The sequence below is a fragment of the Callorhinchus milii genome, unplaced genomic scaffold, assembly GCF_018977255.1.
Source record: "Callorhinchus milii isolate IMCB2004 unplaced genomic scaffold, IMCB_Cmil_1.0 Scaffold25, whole genome shotgun sequence".
NCBI lineage: Eukaryota > Metazoa > Chordata > Chondrichthyes > Chimaeriformes > Callorhinchidae > Callorhinchus > Callorhinchus milii.
In genome coordinates this window covers 601026-618503 of record NW_024704766.1, presented here as the reverse complement: position 1 = coordinate 618503, position 17478 = coordinate 601026, and the positions used below count along the sequence as shown (strand labels likewise).

Genomic DNA, 17478 nt, shown 5'->3' with positions numbered 1-17478 from the left:
AGGGTTGGATTTGGTTCCCAAGTGTTGGGTGAAGGGAACACACACGGTCTCTGATTGGAGGCTGTACCTTTACAGGTAAGTTACTTTACTTCCTGTCACATGAAACTCCGTCACCTGTTTCATAGATACTCAGAACCCCACCCGTGAAGAGCCTGAAACTGGACAGAAAAGAGACACACAAGAGAGAGAGACACACACACACAGAGGGAGAGAGAGACACACACACACACACACAGAGGGAGAGACACACACAGAGAGAGGCAGAGAGACACACACACAGAGGGAGAGAGAGACACACAGAGAAACACAGAGAAAAGAAGAGGAAAACTCAGATCAGGGACTGGAGCTCAAGTTGCGTCCATCAGCTTCACGTCCATTCGCCACAATGCTCGGATCCAGAGCGACATTCGACACCAAGAGTGATGTGAGTATATATGTGGTGTTGCTGTGATCGTCGTCAGCCACTGCCTCCAATCCGCTTTTTTTTGGCTGTGGATATTTTTCTTGAAGTCACCTGTTTAAGAGCCCTAGTGACCAGGAAGTGTGTGTGTGTGAGTGTGAGTGTGGCAGCGCCCAGGCTGTTTACCACATTCTTTGGTGAAACTCCTTGGGTTTTTGGGGGAGAGGGATAAGGGAATGTTTTAGATCAGATCTGATCAGAGCACTATTTCTCTCTGAATTGTGTTCCTAATCTTTCTCTCTCTCTCTCTCTCGCCTCTCCTTGTTCTGTTCTTTTCCCCCCACTTGAAAAATTGTAATATGTGCTGGGTTAAGGTGTTGGTTAATCATAAGCCAAACTCTCAACGGTTTCTCCCGCCTTACGATTTATAGCCAAGTAACTTGTCTTTTACTGCTCCGCTATCAGTGGCTGCGCTCTCAGCCACCTCGCCCAGAAACTCTGGAGCACTCTCCCTCTATCCCTCCATCTTGCCCCTTCCTCCCTGAGCTTCAGGTCGCACCTGAAGGCCTTCCTCTTCGACTGCCTACAGTCACCCGCCTCCTCCCCCCAGCTTGGCTCTGCTAATGTCAAGCGCTCTGGGGCGCTACCCTACGTGAGGGGCGCTGGATAAATGCAAATTGCTTTCGTTGTTGCTCGATACCAGTGTTTCGGTTCCTGTTCTGAGACAGGTTCACATCTGGTGTGTTTGTCCGCACACCAGGGACGGAGAGAGAGAGAGAGAGAGAGGGTGGGGTGGCGGTGAGAGTGTGGACCTAATCACAGCAAACCCCGGTTGAAGCAGAACGCACTAACGTGTTTAAGAGGAAGCTTGATGCAGACACAAGGGAGAGGGGGAATGGAGAGGGGAGCAGACAGGGATGGATGGAATCTCTTGTGCAGTATAGACAATGGAATGGACGAGTTGGGCTAAATGGTCTGTTTTCACCGTCTTGTGTAATTGTACGTGCCCTGACACAGAGAGCGGGTGTGTAAGAGAGCGTGTCAGCGTGAGAGAGTGTGCGCACGTATATGACGGAATGGGTGAGTGTGAGAGAGTATGTGTGTCTGAAGGAGGAAGGAGATAGTAATAATGATGATAATAGTAATAATCCTTGCATTTGATATGGCACTTTACACGTCTTCTCGACGTCTCAAAGCGCTTCACCGAATAGATGGAAGAAAACAGACTAATTGTTGTTGATGTTCCAACGTTGGAGGAGAAAGCCGGTGGCATCAACAGGAAATGAAAATGTTCAGTTCTGAATGCAGTTGGCAGTTATTGAGGCTGAGACTATAATAACAGTAATAATAATAATAAATCCTTGCAGCACGTCATGTGGACACCTCAAGCCACTTCACAGGATGCACTTTAAAGTGTAGTGACTGTGTGTTTTGTAGAAAAAGTAGGTGATATTAGAACGGGAATTCGATTGGTAATTGTTGAAGAACAGATTATTAGGATATAATAATCTTCGTATTTGATGTAGCGCCTTATCATGTCCTCAAGATGTTTCAAAGCACTTCACAGGATATGCTGTAAAGTGATGTGACTGTATTTTGTGGGTGAAATGCAGCAGCCAATTGTTCATAGCAAATGTGCCACAAACAGTCGTGGATTGAGTGACCAAATTATTTATTAATTTATTTATTTTGGAAGGGATCATTACCCCCCAACTAACAACTAGGTTCCTACTTACTGCTCGGTAAACGGAGGGGTGTGTGTGAAGTAAGGAAACTTGGGAATTGAACCCCTTGCTTGCGAGGCAAGTGCTGAAATCACAAAGCTACAGGACTCTTTGAAGGTCATTCGGCCCATTGGGTCTGTGTTGGCCCCCTTTAAGAACAAAGCGTTCTTTTCCATTTCACTGCCTTGTCAGAGAGCAGAGTGAAAAATCCTAATTCCCGATCTGTCAGTGTTGAAATAATGTAGGTTTTGAGGAGAGTTTGAGGAACTTGTGGCATTGAATATGTTCTGAAATCGTAACCCTCATTCAAGACCATCTCCCTCTACCTCCTACCCCACACACCCAATCTCTTACCCTACTTCCCTGCTTGGGCTCCCACTCGATCTCTCTCTGAAGCACTTTGAGACGTCTCCCTACGCTAAAAGTGTAGTCTCAACGCAGTTGTTTTGCCTCTTATTGACCATCTACTTTCTGTTGCCGCTCTTTGCTTTAGGGAGTCAGACAATGACAGGGGTAGGAGGGCAAGGGTTCGATTTGGGGCACAGAGAGAGAGACAGGAGGTATGGCCCACAGTGGTGTGGGACATATGGCCCACAGTGTCAGAGGCCTGTGAGAGTGGGAGCAAGCCAAGCTGCAATGGCGACCACAACACTGCGAAGATTCAGCCAAGCCGTGAGTAGGAAACAAGAGTGACAGATTGTGACACTCTCAGTCAGGGTGGAGCAGACAGAGGCACAGAAGCCAAGAGCGAGTAAAGTCTCAATTGGTAAAGCACGAAGGAATGCTAAAGAAGGTGAGGAGTTCTACAGGTTGGACGTGCTGACTTGCAGGAGGGTGTGTAATTGGAGCCAATGTGTTTTGGAGCTGAAAGGGAGAGAAGTGTGAGATGTTTTCTGAAGACATTTGTGAGCTTTTCATTTAGGATAAACCTATAGTGTGCTACAGGATTAGAGTGTATGTAGGATCCTGTAGCTTATTGGTTCGCGTGCTCGCCGTGCAAGCAAGAGCACCCGGGTTTGATTCCCAGGCTAAGCGAAACCTTAGGCAAGTTTCCTTACTCCACATGCCTCTGTTTACCTAGCAATAAGCAGGAAACCGCTTGTTAGTCGGTAGGCAGATCACTTTTCCAGGGGTATAAGCCCTTTTTAATAATAATAATAATTTGGTCAATCAATCTAGAACTGTTTGGGGGCCACTGCTGTGTGCAATTGGCTTCCACGTTTCGTCCGCAGAATATACATTCAATTCACTTTTGCAGTATATTCTGTGAAGTGCTTTGAGACGTCTCGAAGATGTTATCAGTTGCTATATCTATCAAGTTCAAGGGTTATTATTCTTCTCAGTTTCCCCTCATCTTGTTCTGCTGACTCACCAGTTTCTCCTGTGCATGGAGATTTTTGCTGTGACGAAAGCTGTGAGCGAGCTATCGTTCTTGTTATTTCTGGATCGATGATTCACTGCTGTGACTTGAGCAGGAGCTGTTGCCTAAGACCAGTCTGTGGGAGGGAGGTTCTGACGAGCTCCATTTCACTGCAGCACAGCCACTTGGCAAACGTTGCAGCAACTGAAAGTCTCAGTGAACCCATCCTCGGGGAAACACAGTCCAGAGGGCCAGTGAACCTCTACTTAAAGTCTAGCCAGGAAATTGAGAGACAAGTCCATTCAACCGTGTTATAACACAGTCAACAACACCAAACTCCTATTATTATAATAATAATCCTTGCATTTGATGTAGTACCTTATCACGTCTTTGAGATGTTTTAAAGCGCTTCACAGGATGTGCTGAAAGTTTCAGTGACCTTGTGCTTTGTGGGCGAAACGCGGCAGCCAATTGCACACGGCGACGTCCCACAAACAGTGGTGGATTGAGTGACCACATTTTTTAAAAAAGAGTTTATTACCCCCTGGAAAGCGATCTGCCAATCGACTAACAACCTTTCCTATTCATCCTCACCCTCTCTATAAAGAGCGAGGGGTTGGGGTAGAAGCTGCTGGGAAGCGATCTGGAGTTCAAGAAACCAGATTTATTGGCACACACAACTGGGCAGCTCATTTTGGCTGCCAAGTGAATACAAACGACTGATATATAAAAAAAGATGTTTGTATCTACAGAAATCCACAGGGTTTTCAAGTGCAAATGTGCTTCCATGAGTTCACCGAGTTTCATTTTGTTCAGGTGGAGGTCAATGATCTTGTGGGGCTATTGGAAAAGAGAAGGGAGTTTCCCTCTCTCTTTCTCTCTCCTGTGTCCTGGCCAACAATCCCCACCCCCTACCTCAATAAAAATTGGTCACTCTCGCACACCATGGCTGTTTGTGGGACACTGCTGCCCACAAATTGGCTGTTGTGTTTCGCCCACAAAATAAACATTCACTTTTGGTGGTTGTGCTTTGGGTGTGCTGCCCTGGTGTGAGCTCTGTGCGGAGCCCGGCTGTGCTGCTGGGCTAACCACTAACCAGTGGGTTTAGCTCAGTTGCCGGGCTGGTTCTCGGTGCACGTCCACACAGGCCTGCGCGAGCAGTGCATACAATGGGCGACACGTTACATGTCTGTATGATTGTTCAAACCCTGACTGACTCTCTCTCTCACTCTCTCTCCCCCTCCCGGCCTCTACTTGCATTGTCACAGTTTGTCCCCCGTCTTGTCTTCCTACACTTGACACTCCACTCAAATACTGTGCAAAGCTCTGAAGTGTATCTCTCTCCCACTCACTCCACCACTCACCCCTTTCATCTCCAGGACCTTTACTCAAATACAGAGGAGTTTAGTCCCATCTCTGCTCCTCCTTCCACCCCCATCCCCTACCCCACGAGTCCCATCCAAGGCAACACCCAATTTTCTTGAGGAGGTTTATTTGTACTGGCACGGAATTCTCCTTGTTCCCTCGCTCGCTCCTTCCCTCCTTGTAGTTGCTTTCAGAAATTTCAGAACTATCTCCCTCAACCCCTCCGCCTTGCTCCCTTCTTCCCCATTTTCAGATCACGCCTGAAGACCCTCCTCTTTGATCGTGCTCACGGCCACCTCCCCCCACCCCACCCACCTCCCTCCGGCCTGACCGTGAAGCGTGAGGAGCAAGTTGTGTAAATGCAAGTTGTTGTTGTTTGATGACGGCTCCTGTTTGTGGGGTGTTTTGTGTGCAGGAGGTGAATGGCCTGGCCGAACAAGTGGAGTTCCTGCCAGCGAGTAACCAAAAGAAGCTGGAGAAGGATGGACCCAAGAGGATGTTGTTGATTGTGGGAGCCGTGATTACTGTGATTCTGTTGGTCGTGCTCATCCCGGTACTTGTTTGGCATTTCCATTGTAAGTGACTTTGTTTTGTTTTGGTCAGCCGGGTGTCTGACACACATCACTGTGCTTAAGAGTCTCCAAACCAAACTGAGAATTCTATGCATCCCACCTACACATGGAATGCCAGAGATAACTTGTTGGAATGTAAATTGGGAGGGACTCATCCTGTTTATTTAATTCCGTAAAGTATTAGACGTAGACTGGCAAGAGCCAAGGTTTGGGGAGAGCCCAGACTGAGCGTTGGGGTAACTGCTGAAGTCTAACCAGCTCAAACCACATAGCTTGCCATTGATGAGACTCGCCACTCCATGGCTTCATTCAAACTGAATTCTCTCCCCCTCCCTGCCCCAATTGGGAATCCAACTGCAGGACTCAGTCATTCACACTCTCGCTTCTGAGTCAGGAGGTTGTGGGTTCAAGACTTGGGGTCTTTGAGCTTACAACCGCAAGGATTATTATTATTATGATTGGTTGTTGACTGTGGCCGGGATGCTGACCTGCTCTGATCTCCGTCAGTTCGACCAGATACGCGAATCCAGATGCTGTATTCCGGGTCCATCAACATTACCAACAGGTCCTTCGCTGAAGACTTGGAAAACCCGGATTCGGAAGAGTTCATTGCTCTCGAGCACATCGTTCAGAAGATGGTGAGTTTTTCCCTTTTGTGTAAATAAGCAGGTTCTATATCGGGGAGAATCCTGCATTAGGAACATAAGATCAAGAGGAGGCCATTCAGCCTCTCGAGCCTGATCCACCATTCTACGAGATCATGGCTGATCTGTACCTGAACTCCAATTACCCGCCCTTACCCCATATCCCTTGATACCCTGACCTAACAAACATCTAATATCTGCCTTGGTCTTGAAAATGTGAATGGATCCACAGCCTTTTGGGGGAGGGAGAGAGAGAGTTTCAGATTTCTGCTAGCCTTTGTGTGTAAAACTGCTTCCTGATTTCACTCCTAAATGGCCTGGCTCTAATTTTAAGATGATGGCTCCCCCCACCTTGTTCTGGATGCCCCACCAGAGAAAATAGTTTCTCTGCAGCCACCCTATCGAATCCCTTTATCATTTAAAATGTTTTTTCAGAGGTGCCATCTCTGGATTCAAGGTGATGAGTAATTTGTTGTTGTTGTTGTGTACAGCAGTCGTTACGTTTCAAAATGTGCTTTTGGCGAAGGACTTTGAGATGTTTTGACACAATGATATATGACAAAAATATTTAAATGCTTTGATTGTTTTTTGAGGTGCACATTTATAGAAAGGTCAAAGTTTTGTTCCTAGTTGGATAGCAATGCTATATACGTGTTTTAACAAGTAGTTCCCGGCTTCGTCTTATCTTTACTACCCCAATAAGCAAGCTGCCCACAATGTTAGTTTAGAAACTGATTGCGACACTTCAGAATTTTTAGCAAGACTTTCGTATCGATCTGACTCACCTGATACTCATTTGAATAATAATAATAATACAGAACACAAAATACTGCAGATGCTGGAACACTGAAACAAAAACAGAGAGAGCTGAGAAAACTCAGCAGGTCAGGCAGCATCTGTGGAGAAAGGAAAGTGAGTCAACGTTTCGGGTCCACTACCCTTCGTCAGAACTCGAAGTTCATAGGTGCTGCCTGACTCAGCTCGGATGTCCCGAGGGCTGGAACAGGGCTGGAAGGGGGGAGGTTAGAAGACTATTTCAATTCTCTCTTTTATTTCCAGCTTCAAGACATCTTCCTGAATATGCCTAACGTGGGTCAGTTCTATGTGAATTGCACAGTCACTGCCTTCAGGTAATGTTGCCGTGAGCTGTTGAGTTGCGCGCGCTCTCTCCCTCTCTCTTCCCCTCTCTACGCTATTACTGTGTTTGCCGCTGTTCCCGTGTGTCGCCGATCCCGGCTGGGCGGAATTTCAGGAATGTCGTTAACGCAGGACACGAGATTAGGGAATCAATTGGGCCTTAAGGCCAGGTAATGAGATCTCGTGAGTTAGAGCGTGGGCTGGCACACGCAGTACACACGTGCACAACACACACAGCTGGGCCAGACTGGCTCTTTGGGAAAATGGAGAATTTTCCGATCGCCCCCAGGATTAGCTCCCGATGCTGCCCCCACACAGCCTAGCTCAGTAGATGCATTTCACGGCAACACAGTTTTTAAATGCACCGATGTTTTATATAATAATAATCCTTGCATTTCATATAGCGCCTAATCACGTCTCTCTCCCACCCCCCCCCCCCCCCTCTATCTCTCTCTCTCTCTCCCTCGCTCTCCCCCTGCAGTGAGGGCACCCCTCTCTATGCCTATTACTGGGCAGAGTTTAAGGTGCCCCCTGAGCACCGTGACGCCCTGGACATCGCTCTGTCCCACAAAGCGTCGCTGGCGAGAAGATGGAAGCACCTGCAAAAGGAAAACGTGCCTCAAATCGTTGAATTCACGGCTGCCAGTAAGTGTGCTGCCGCCTGGCTTCGTCCTGGCTGCCCGGGTGGGGGGGCGGTGTGGGGGCTGTGTCACTATGAACCCCAGGGATTTTCTGGTTTCACGTGTTTCTTTTCTCACGTCACCGTTTCTCTGTTTGTCCTTTCAGCTGCGGACCGTCGACTGGTGAAACCTCCTCGAGATCGTAAGTCCAGCAACTCTGCTCTCTCTCTCTGTCGCTCTCTTTCTCTCTCGTGCGCACACTTTTTCTCTCTGTCTCTCACTCTTTATCTCTTTCGTGTTCTCTATATTTCTTACTTTCTCTCTCTCGTTCTCCCTCTCTATCGCTCTTGCGTGCTCTCTCTCTCTCTCTCTCTCTCTCTAACCCTGACCCGCTCTGTGACAGATCACTGCTCGTTCTCGCTGCATGCAGCCCCCGGGAAGAACGGCACCTTCACATCGCCCGGGTTCCCCAACAGCCCGTACCCCCCCAACTCCCGCTGCCAGTGGGCCATCCGAGCCGACCCCGACTACATCCTGGAACTCACCTTCATCACCTTCAACTTGGAGAACGAGTGCAGCAACGACTTTGTGTCTGTGTACGATTCCCTCAGTCCCATCAAAAACCGGGAGATCACAGAGTGAGTACTGCACTGCTAATCCCCTTCGCACCCTCGTACCTCCCTCCTACCCCCACCTGCTCAGCCGCCGCCCACCCCCCCCCACCACCACTGCTGGTGTTTAATCATCTAAGATGCTGTCTGGCAAGCTCCACGCTGCTTGTCCACTGAGGACCAACGTGGGAGGATTCCCTGCCCCCAGTGTCCACCCTGCTTCTCCAAGGCCTACTGCTGACCCCATGTATTTGCACCCTCCAAATTCGGACTCACCAACAATAACAATCCTTGCCTTTGATAAAGCGCCTTTTATCACGTCGTTGAGACGTCACAAAGTGCACAATAATATATCGTAACGTGTAGCGACCGTGTATTTTGTGGAAATGCGGCAGCCGGTATCGCACGGCGATGTTCCAGGCTGTGTGTGTGTCTTCACCCCCCAACTGTGCGCGGTGCTGATAATAAGGAGCGTGTGTTGCAGGCTGTGTGGGACCTACTCACCCACCACTGAGCGGAGGCTGATCTCCTCCCGGAACGTGCTGCTGGTTATCCTGATCACTGACGACGAGGCCAATTTCCCGGGATTTAAAGCCGAGTTCAGACAGATTCGACCCAAAAGTAAGACATTTTTTCCACCAGGGTTTCCCCACCGTTCACCACCACCCTGGCTCTTCACCACCACACCCCCCCCCCCACCCCACAAACACACACACATATATTCCCACAGGTACACACTTGACTCTTAAACACACAACTCTAGACACACTCCCCCCCCCCCCCTCCCACCCCGTCCACACACACACAAATGATAATTATCAGTGAACCTTGCCGACCTTTTTGATCAGTGACAACGGGTTTGTTTACAGAGTGCGGAGGGGTTCTGGAGGAATCTGGCAAATTTTTCTCCCCCTATTACCCGGCGTTGTACCCAGCTCGGAGCGACTGCACCTGGACCCTCAAGGTGAGAGCATAGCCCAGAGCCTCGCAAAGCAATGTGATCAAACTTGTGTCTGCAACACAGGCGCTGAATTATATTCCGTTTACTAAACCCACAGACAATCGGAAGCCTGGTGTGGGAACGTGTCCATGTGTGAGTGCATATCTGTGTGTGAGTGCGATGCCTATGTGTGCCTATGTGCACACGTGTGTGTGTGCGATGCCTGTGTTGTGTGCGATGCCTGTGTCAGTATTTGGCTCCAGCCTGTAGTTGCTTCTGATGTCTGACGTCAGGGCCTCTCTGTGCTCAGGTACCCACCTCCATGCGGGTGAAGTTGGAATTCAAGGCGTTCCTCCTACAGGATGCAACTAAGGAAGGCATGTGTCTGGACTATGTGGAGGTGAACGGACGGAGGTGAGGAGGCAGGTTGTAGCACACACTGGGATGTTTGCATTTAATATAGCGCCTTATTATGTTGTTGAGCCCATCTCTATGCGCTTCGCATTATTTGCTGTGGAGTTGACCGTGCATTTTGTAGACAAACGTGGCAGCCGGTTTGCGCACAGCAATGTCCCCAAGAACAGCTGTGAAGTGAGCGACCAATTTGATCTGGAGAATTGTTGGCGAAGATATTGGGAGAGAGAAACTCCCTTCTCTTTTAGTGCTTCCTGATTTCACTTCTAAATGGCCTAGCTCTAATTGTAAGATGATGGCCGTCACATGTTCTGGATTCCCCCACCAGAGGAGTGCGGAGCCAGGAGAATGGGTGAGCACAGTGTCTGGTCCAGGGTGGGGGCTTGGAAATGGTGGGACAAGAGGGTGGGCCTGAGCCACGTGGTATAACCTGTGCTGGGCAGTCCTTGTGTGTGAGATTCTTGGCTGAATCGCTGTGTGATGTTTTTTTCAGGAAGTGTGGTGAGAAGAGAACTTTTGTGGAACTCAGTAACAGTAAAGAAATGACTGTCAGGTTCCATTCAGACGATTCAGACACAGACAGTGGGTTTGAGGCTGAGTTCACACCATACGATGCTGGGAATCGTGAGTATCTTTATTATAGCACATGCTCCTGTCTCTAACCCTGACCTGGGAGTGTGGATGGACAGTGAAGAGGCTTTACTGTGTTTCTGACCCTGACCTGGGAGGTTGGACGGACAGTGTGGAGGGAGCTTTACTCTTGTCTCTAACCCTGACCTGGGAGTGTGTTTAGTTTGAGGATTTTGTGTCTCATGTTGATGAAATTCCCCCTAAATGACTGAGGAAAGATTCTCTTGATTCGAACCTGCAGATTGGGTGCAACCCTTGACTGTCCAGCAACTTGGGACATCCTCCCAACATGAAAGGTGCTGAGTAAATGTAATATGTTGTTGTTTGTTGTTGCTGTTTCCAGATTAGTGGTGGAGCTTGATCGGGTGTAACTCTCTCTCTCTGTCTCTCTCACTCGGCAGCCTGTCCTGACCAATTTGCCTGCACCAGCGGCCGGTGTATTGACGAGACTCTCCGGTGTGATGGCTGGAACGACTGTGGAGACAACTTCGATGAAATGCACTGCAGTGAGTCAGAGGGACCAATGGATATTCAATAGTTTGCAATACCCACCAGGACAGATAGAGGGCGCCACACAGGCCTGGGCAGATAAAGGGTATCACATCCTATGAGATAGAGATTCCTGCCCAGGCTTTGAGGGGGACGGGTGGGGGTAGACTTTAATCTCAAATAAGTACAGTATATTGTTGAGTGGCTGGATTGACGAGGGCCCGAGCTTCTAATTCAACCTCAGTTGTGTGTGTCTTTGGGTGTGCGAATGGAGGGAACACGTTACGTTGGGCTGTGTTGCGTTGGGTTAAGTTGTGCTCTGTTTCTTCCCCACCCCCCCCCCCCCCCAACACAGAGTGTAAGGAAGACCAGTTCAAGTGTGCCAACGGGCTGTGTAAATCCATCTTCTGGCAGTGCGATGGGATGAATGACTGTGAAGACAACAGCGATGAGAAGATGTGCGGTGAGTCCGGGCTTTCACCCCACTGGGTCCCTCCTGGACATTTGAGACGTCCTCCTGATGTGAAAGGCACAGACGCAGGCTGAGCTTAGTATAATGATCCCTTGTTGTTACCGCCCCTCTGCTGATAACAAACTCTTCATCGAGACCCGTTGTTTCCTATTGATTCTCACCCCAATCCAGCGATCAGTGAGGCACTGCCGCCTCTTGACTGTAGATGGAACAATCTGTAATTGATTCAAAATAGCACTGAATAGATTTTGAACGCAGCTGTTTTGTATTGAGGATAAAATGTGTATTGCGTTACTAATGCTACTGAATCGACTTTCACTTCCTAACATTTACTTCTGCCTTGTCTGACCACACCCCACTCTCCCCCTGGCTCAAGTACCCACCCCCCCCACCCACCCACACTCTGTAACCGTATCTCACTGTTCACTCACTAATCTAGCTGCCTCTTTGACAAAAGTATTTTGGTCTGAAAATGGAATGCAAAATTTCTGGATTGTGCACTTTGTGCTGATTCTATTGCTAGTGAGTCCCTCCCCTCCTCTTCACTCCACTCTGGTGGGAGGGTGTGGTCTCTGTGCGCATTTCATTTCATATCGAAACACGTGGATATCCATGTGGGATACCTGAAATTCTCATTCTGGTTTGGATGCTTTTAAATACAGCAATGGGTTTCTTTTGCATGTGTCAGACTAAAAGAAGCTCGTGGGTTCAAACTTCACATGGACTCTTTTAACTCACAGTCCAGGCTGACAGGCCAGTGCATTGCTGGGGGGAGCACCACACTGCCATGTCAACTTTAACAGGGCATAGACAGGACATCCTGGTGCAGCTTTGGAACTCTCTTCCACTAATCCCACCACCTTGTCCCCTCCTTCCTCTCTTTTAGATCACGACTGAAGACCTTCAACTTCCGCCGTGCTTACGGTCACCGCACCCCCCCCAACCCTCCCCCGGCTCGGTGCCAGGCTCCGTTAAGCATTTTGTAATGTACACAGCATGAAGGGCGCTGTGTACATTACAAATTGTTGTTGTTGACGTGGCACTATTGGAAAAGAGAAGGGAGTTTCTCTTCTATAAACGTCACTCACTTTATGGCTAGTTGTAGGAAGTCGCTGTGTGAAAATTGACTGCTGCATTGCCCTACAAAACATAGTCACTAGACTTTACAGTAAATCCAGTGAAGCTCTTCAAGATGTCTTGACAACGTGATACGGTTTTTGTATCAAATACAAGGATGAGCATGATGATGATGATGATGTTGATGCTGGTGATGATGATTATTAATAATTATGCCTCCAGACTGTGACGCCGATGAAATGAAATGTAACAATGGCCGATGTTACTCGAAGGCCATGAAATGTGACGGCAACGATGACTGTGAGGACGGCACGGATGAAGCTGAGTGCGATGAAGGTGAGGCCCGTTTATGTGCCTTGAGCGTCCAGTGGGGCAGCGAACACCAGCACAGACACGATGGGAAGTGAATGACTGATTGATGTCTCTGCCTCTCATAGTACTCAAGGTGATCTGCACCGATTACACCTACAAGTGTAAGAATGGCAAGTGCATCTCGAAGAAGAATCCAGAATGTGACGGAGAGAAGGATTGTGCAGACGGATCTGATGAGGTGAACTGCGGTGAGTTGGGATTTTTATAATAATGATTTGGTCACTTCAATCCACCACCTTTTGTGAGACGTCGCTGTGCGCAATTGGCTGCCGCGTTTCGCCCACAAAGTACACAGTCACTGCACTTCGCAGTATATTCTGTGAAGCACTTTGAGACGTCTCGATGACATAAGGCCCTATAATCAAATGGAAGGATTATTATTATAATAACAACCCCCAGCTCGGATCAAATGCTTGACTGTCCAGCCCCTTGGGGCGTCCTCCTAATGTGAAAGGCGCTGTGTATGTAATCAAATTTTCTGCTGTTCTTGATGATGACTGTGATTTGGAGAGTATGAGTGTGAAAGTAAACGGCTGCTTTTATTCCCAGACTGCGGGATCCGCCCCTTCAAGCACTCGCGGATTGTGGGTGGTGTGGATGCTCAGGTGGGTGAGTGGCCCTGGCAGGTCAGCCTACACATCAAGCAGTTTGGGCACGTGTGCGGAGCCTCTGTCATCTCCAACAATTGGTTGGTCTCAGCCGCTCATTGCTTCCAAGATGAATCGAAAATAAAGTAAGTGTTCGGAGATCACCGTGCTGCCTACAACAACAACAATTCGCAATTTGTATAGAAGCCTTCACGTGGGGTAGTGTCTCGGAGCGCTTGCCGGTGTCAGAGCATGGCGCCGAGCCAGGGGGAGAGGGGAGGGCGGAGGTGACCGTAAGCACGATCAAAAAGGAAGGTCTTTAGGCAGGGTTTGAAAGTGGGGAGGGAGAGAGAGGGAGGGGGCAAGACGGAGGGATTGAGGGAGAGAGTTTAGGGGTCACACACCGCCTGTAAAGCGCACTGGGACGCTACCTTGTGTGAGGGGCGCTATATAAATCCAAGTTGTTGTTGATGTTGTGGGTGGGTCGGTGTGTGGAGTGGGGATTGGGGGGGGGGGGGGGGGTTTGGGGGAGGGAGCAGTGTCGTGAGAATTTCTCACCTATAAAGTGAAGGTAAAACTAGCCCCAATTGTCTCACGCTTCTTTGACAAATGTGTGATGATGATTTCTTTTTTTACTTGCAGCACAGAGTGGGATCCATTATTGACTCTAACCCACGTTAACATTTCCTTTTCTTGTGTTTAGGTATTCGAACCCTGGTATCTGGAAAGTGTTTCTCGGGCTACACACTCAGTTTAAGGTGGGCACCATGGTCAAGGAGAGAAAGGTCAAGCGGATAATCACTCATGAATCCTACAACCAGTACACATTCAACAACGACATTGCTCTGTTGGAGCTGGACAGCTCGGTTCCCTTCTCCAGTGTCATTCGGCCCATCTGCCTCCCCGACCAAACTCACCGCTTCCCTGTGGGGAAAGCTACCTGGGTGTCAGGCTGGGGAGCTAGGGCGGAAAATGGTGAGTGTGAAGCCCAGGAAGAAGAAGCTGGTGTGTGTGTGTGTGTGTGTGTGTGTTTTGCTCAGTCAGTAGCATTCCTCCGACTGAGGACTTTCTGGTTCTGTTTACAGTGGGTGGATGAGACGTCTTCGAGACGTCTCAAAGCGCTTCACAGGATAGACTGTAAAGCGAATTGACTGTGTATTTTATGGGCGGAACTCAGCGGCCAATTGCGCACAGCAGCGTCCCCACAAACAGCGGCGGATTGAAGTGTTGGAGACTGTTGGATGTTAATGTGGCCATGTTTTGTTCGAATGAATTTTTTCAGCAAACTCGCTACTCCTTTCTCCTTGTTGATCTTTTTTCTTTCTCGATCTCTCTCTCTCTCACTGATTTCTCTCTCTCTCTCCTCATTGATTTTGCTCTGATTACTCCTCTCCAGATGTAGCGTCGTCAGTTTTACAGAAAGCCGAGCTGAGAATACTCAACAGCACCACTTGCAATCGCCTGCTGAGCAGTACAGTGACGTCAAAAATGATATGTGCCGGTTACCTGAGTGGAGGCATCGATGCCTGTCAGGTAGCGTGGCATTATTTACCTTCTTTACTACATACACAGCTTCTCAGCAGTGCTATCGTACAAGGAATTGCGCACAGCAACGCCTACAAACTGTCGTGAATTGAGTGACAACTTATTATTAATTTTTAGTTTGATTTGAACGCCTTATCGCGTTGGGAGCACGTCTCGAAGTGCTCGACCAGATTCCCCGTAAAGTGGTGGCGACTGCGTGTCTTTGGTTGGCCTTCGGGATGATACATTGCTCATTTGGTGGCTTCTGTTCTTTTTAGGGAGACTCTGGAGGGCCCATGTCCTTTGTGGGGAGCAAGGGGAAGGTTTTCCTGGCTGGAATCGTCAGCTGGGGAGATGGATGTGCAAGGAGAAACAAGCCCGGAGTCTATACACGCACGACAAAATTCCGGAAGTGGATCAAAGACAAATCTAGCGTTTAACTCCCAGTGTGTGCCAAGCCACCTACAAGAAACATTGGTCTGACCTTGTGATGTCAGGAATTCTCACCTACCCTAAAAACAGACTGAAACAACTGAACTCTGGGATTAGTTTTATTGCATATCGTCAACCACGTGTTCCAGTTTCTGGACCTGAGATATGTTTTCTCACCTTGTAGATAATGTTAGTGGCGCCCGCCACACTTTTTACCCCCACCACACCACTCCTCGCGCCCCACCCCCACACACACACAAACACAACACACTCCCATTGAGTCAAATCATCAAAGAGCTCTCATCTGTGGGACACTTGATGAGCAGATGAATCGTTCGTTCCCACAAGGATCCTCCGAGCGTTTGCGAGCGAGCGCAGACTGTTGGGAATAATCGATGGAGCGAGTCAGGATTCCACACCTCCCAGGAAACCGTGCCGTACATACAAGGAGACCCTGTGTCCTCTGTAGGGATTGGAGCGACGCTGAGCTGAGGGGAGAAACGTGTCCACAGATTGGTGACGTGAGGCTGCTTGTTGGTTTGGATCCGGGTTAGCATCTCAGCAGTAATATCTCTATTCAAGTCCGTTCCTGCTTCCGTCCGACTCGGAAAGCTTCCCAAAGCTGAACTCACTTCCACTTGAAGCACTTTGAGACGTCTCAACGATGTGATAAGTCGCTGAATCAAATGCAAGGAGATCAATTGGAGCCGGAGACCTGGAGGCTTGGAATCTTCAGCTTACCTCTCTTCCTTTTTCTGGCTGGTACGGCCTGCGGCCATCGTCTCCCCCGATCACCGTGGAAACAGGGATATTTGGGGAAGTCGGGAATGACGGTCACCCGGGACTGGCTTTCCCGTACTTTGGTGAAACGCTCTGGTTCTTGCTCATGTCCCTGATTGACTGGCACAGTCGCACCTCATGTGGAATCCAACTATGACTGAATTCCGACCAGGAACAATGAGGTCAGGCGGGCAGGAACGTACCAGGGAACAAGGTTGGGAAGAAGGTTGGCAGCCGATCACGTGGGCGGGAGAGGGACCTGGCTGACTGGTTTGGGGAGTTCCTGGGCAAAATAATTAAAACAGGGCGAAGTTCTTGAAATAGGTAATTAAGTCCCAAACCTTCAGCTCTGAACAGTGTCCGGGTCAGCTCACTCCCGGAGTGTTTTAGATTGTTTTTAAAAAGATGTCTGTGATCATCATACAAGGTTTTGTGGTTAGTGCGTGTGTGTGTGGATGTGTGTGTGTGATAGAGGGTGAGTGTGCAACCAAGTGTATGTATGAGTAAGTGTAAGTGTGTAAGCGCTCTGGGACGCTACCCTGCGTGAGTGGTGCTATATAAATGCAAGTTGTGGTTATAAGATAGGATATGAGAGAGAGAGAGAGAAAGTGTGAGTGTGCGAACACACAAGGACACCCGTAGATGTGATCAGTGAGTGACGCAGATCCATTGATGTTGCAACTTCTTAAATATCCCACGACAAGCGTTCTGCGACCTCCTGCCAAGGTTCACAAACTAAAAAAAAGTTGTCTTATCTTTCCCCTTTTTTGGGCTGCAATGAATTTGAGCTTCATGTGAAACCAATCAACCACGATTCCTCTCGTTATCCCAAATGCCCTTCGTCACACGTGTCCATCACATGGTTTTAATGGCTTATTGATCGCGGTTATATACTTGGGGTTTATTTCTTTATTCAGAAGTGTGTGCTTGTGTTTTTTAAGTACAAATAAATGTTCTTGAATTGTCTTAAAGACTAATCCACGTGTCTCCATTATTTGAAAATTGCCTCCTGACATTTCTGTACCAGAGGAAAGCTTTGAGTTTCTCTCCCACTGTCCTGGCCAGCAATCCCCCAAAATAAAATCGGTCGCTCACTTCATCTGCTGTTTGTGGAGATGTTGCTGTTCACAAATTGGCTGCCGCGTTCGCCTACAAAACACAGTCACCGCACTTATCAGAAGTATATCCTGTGAAGCGCTTTGAGACATCTTGAAAGGTGCTGAATCAAGCGTAAGGAATGATTATTTTTATTTTAAGGAAAGGTTGCAAATGTTTTAAGGTCATCCTGGCCTGTCCTGAGTATGTCTGGTATTTACAATTGACCATAA

General features: G+C 48.5%; 1 protein-coding gene across 1 annotated transcript; it reads left to right on the top strand.

The window, feature by feature from the left end:
- The first annotated feature begins 270 nt into the window (after positions 1–270).
- Positions 271–17120, top strand: st14a (ST14 transmembrane serine protease matriptase a). Its single transcript, XM_007896011.2, has 19 exons — positions 271–424; positions 5265–5424; positions 5929–6059; positions 7125–7195; positions 7684–7847; positions 7989–8024; positions 8226–8460; positions 8918–9054; positions 9303–9397; positions 9684–9787; positions 10281–10411; positions 10819–10923; positions 11262–11369; positions 12678–12791; positions 12893–13015; positions 13377–13560; positions 14118–14389; positions 14811–14947; positions 15217–17120. Exons 1-19 carry the CDS (start codon positions 386–388, stop codon positions 15376–15378), a joined length of 2508 nt encoding a protein of 835 aa, XP_007894202.1. The 5' UTR covers positions 271–385; the 3' UTR covers positions 15379–17120.
- The last annotated feature ends 358 nt before the right edge of the window (positions 17121–17478 follow it).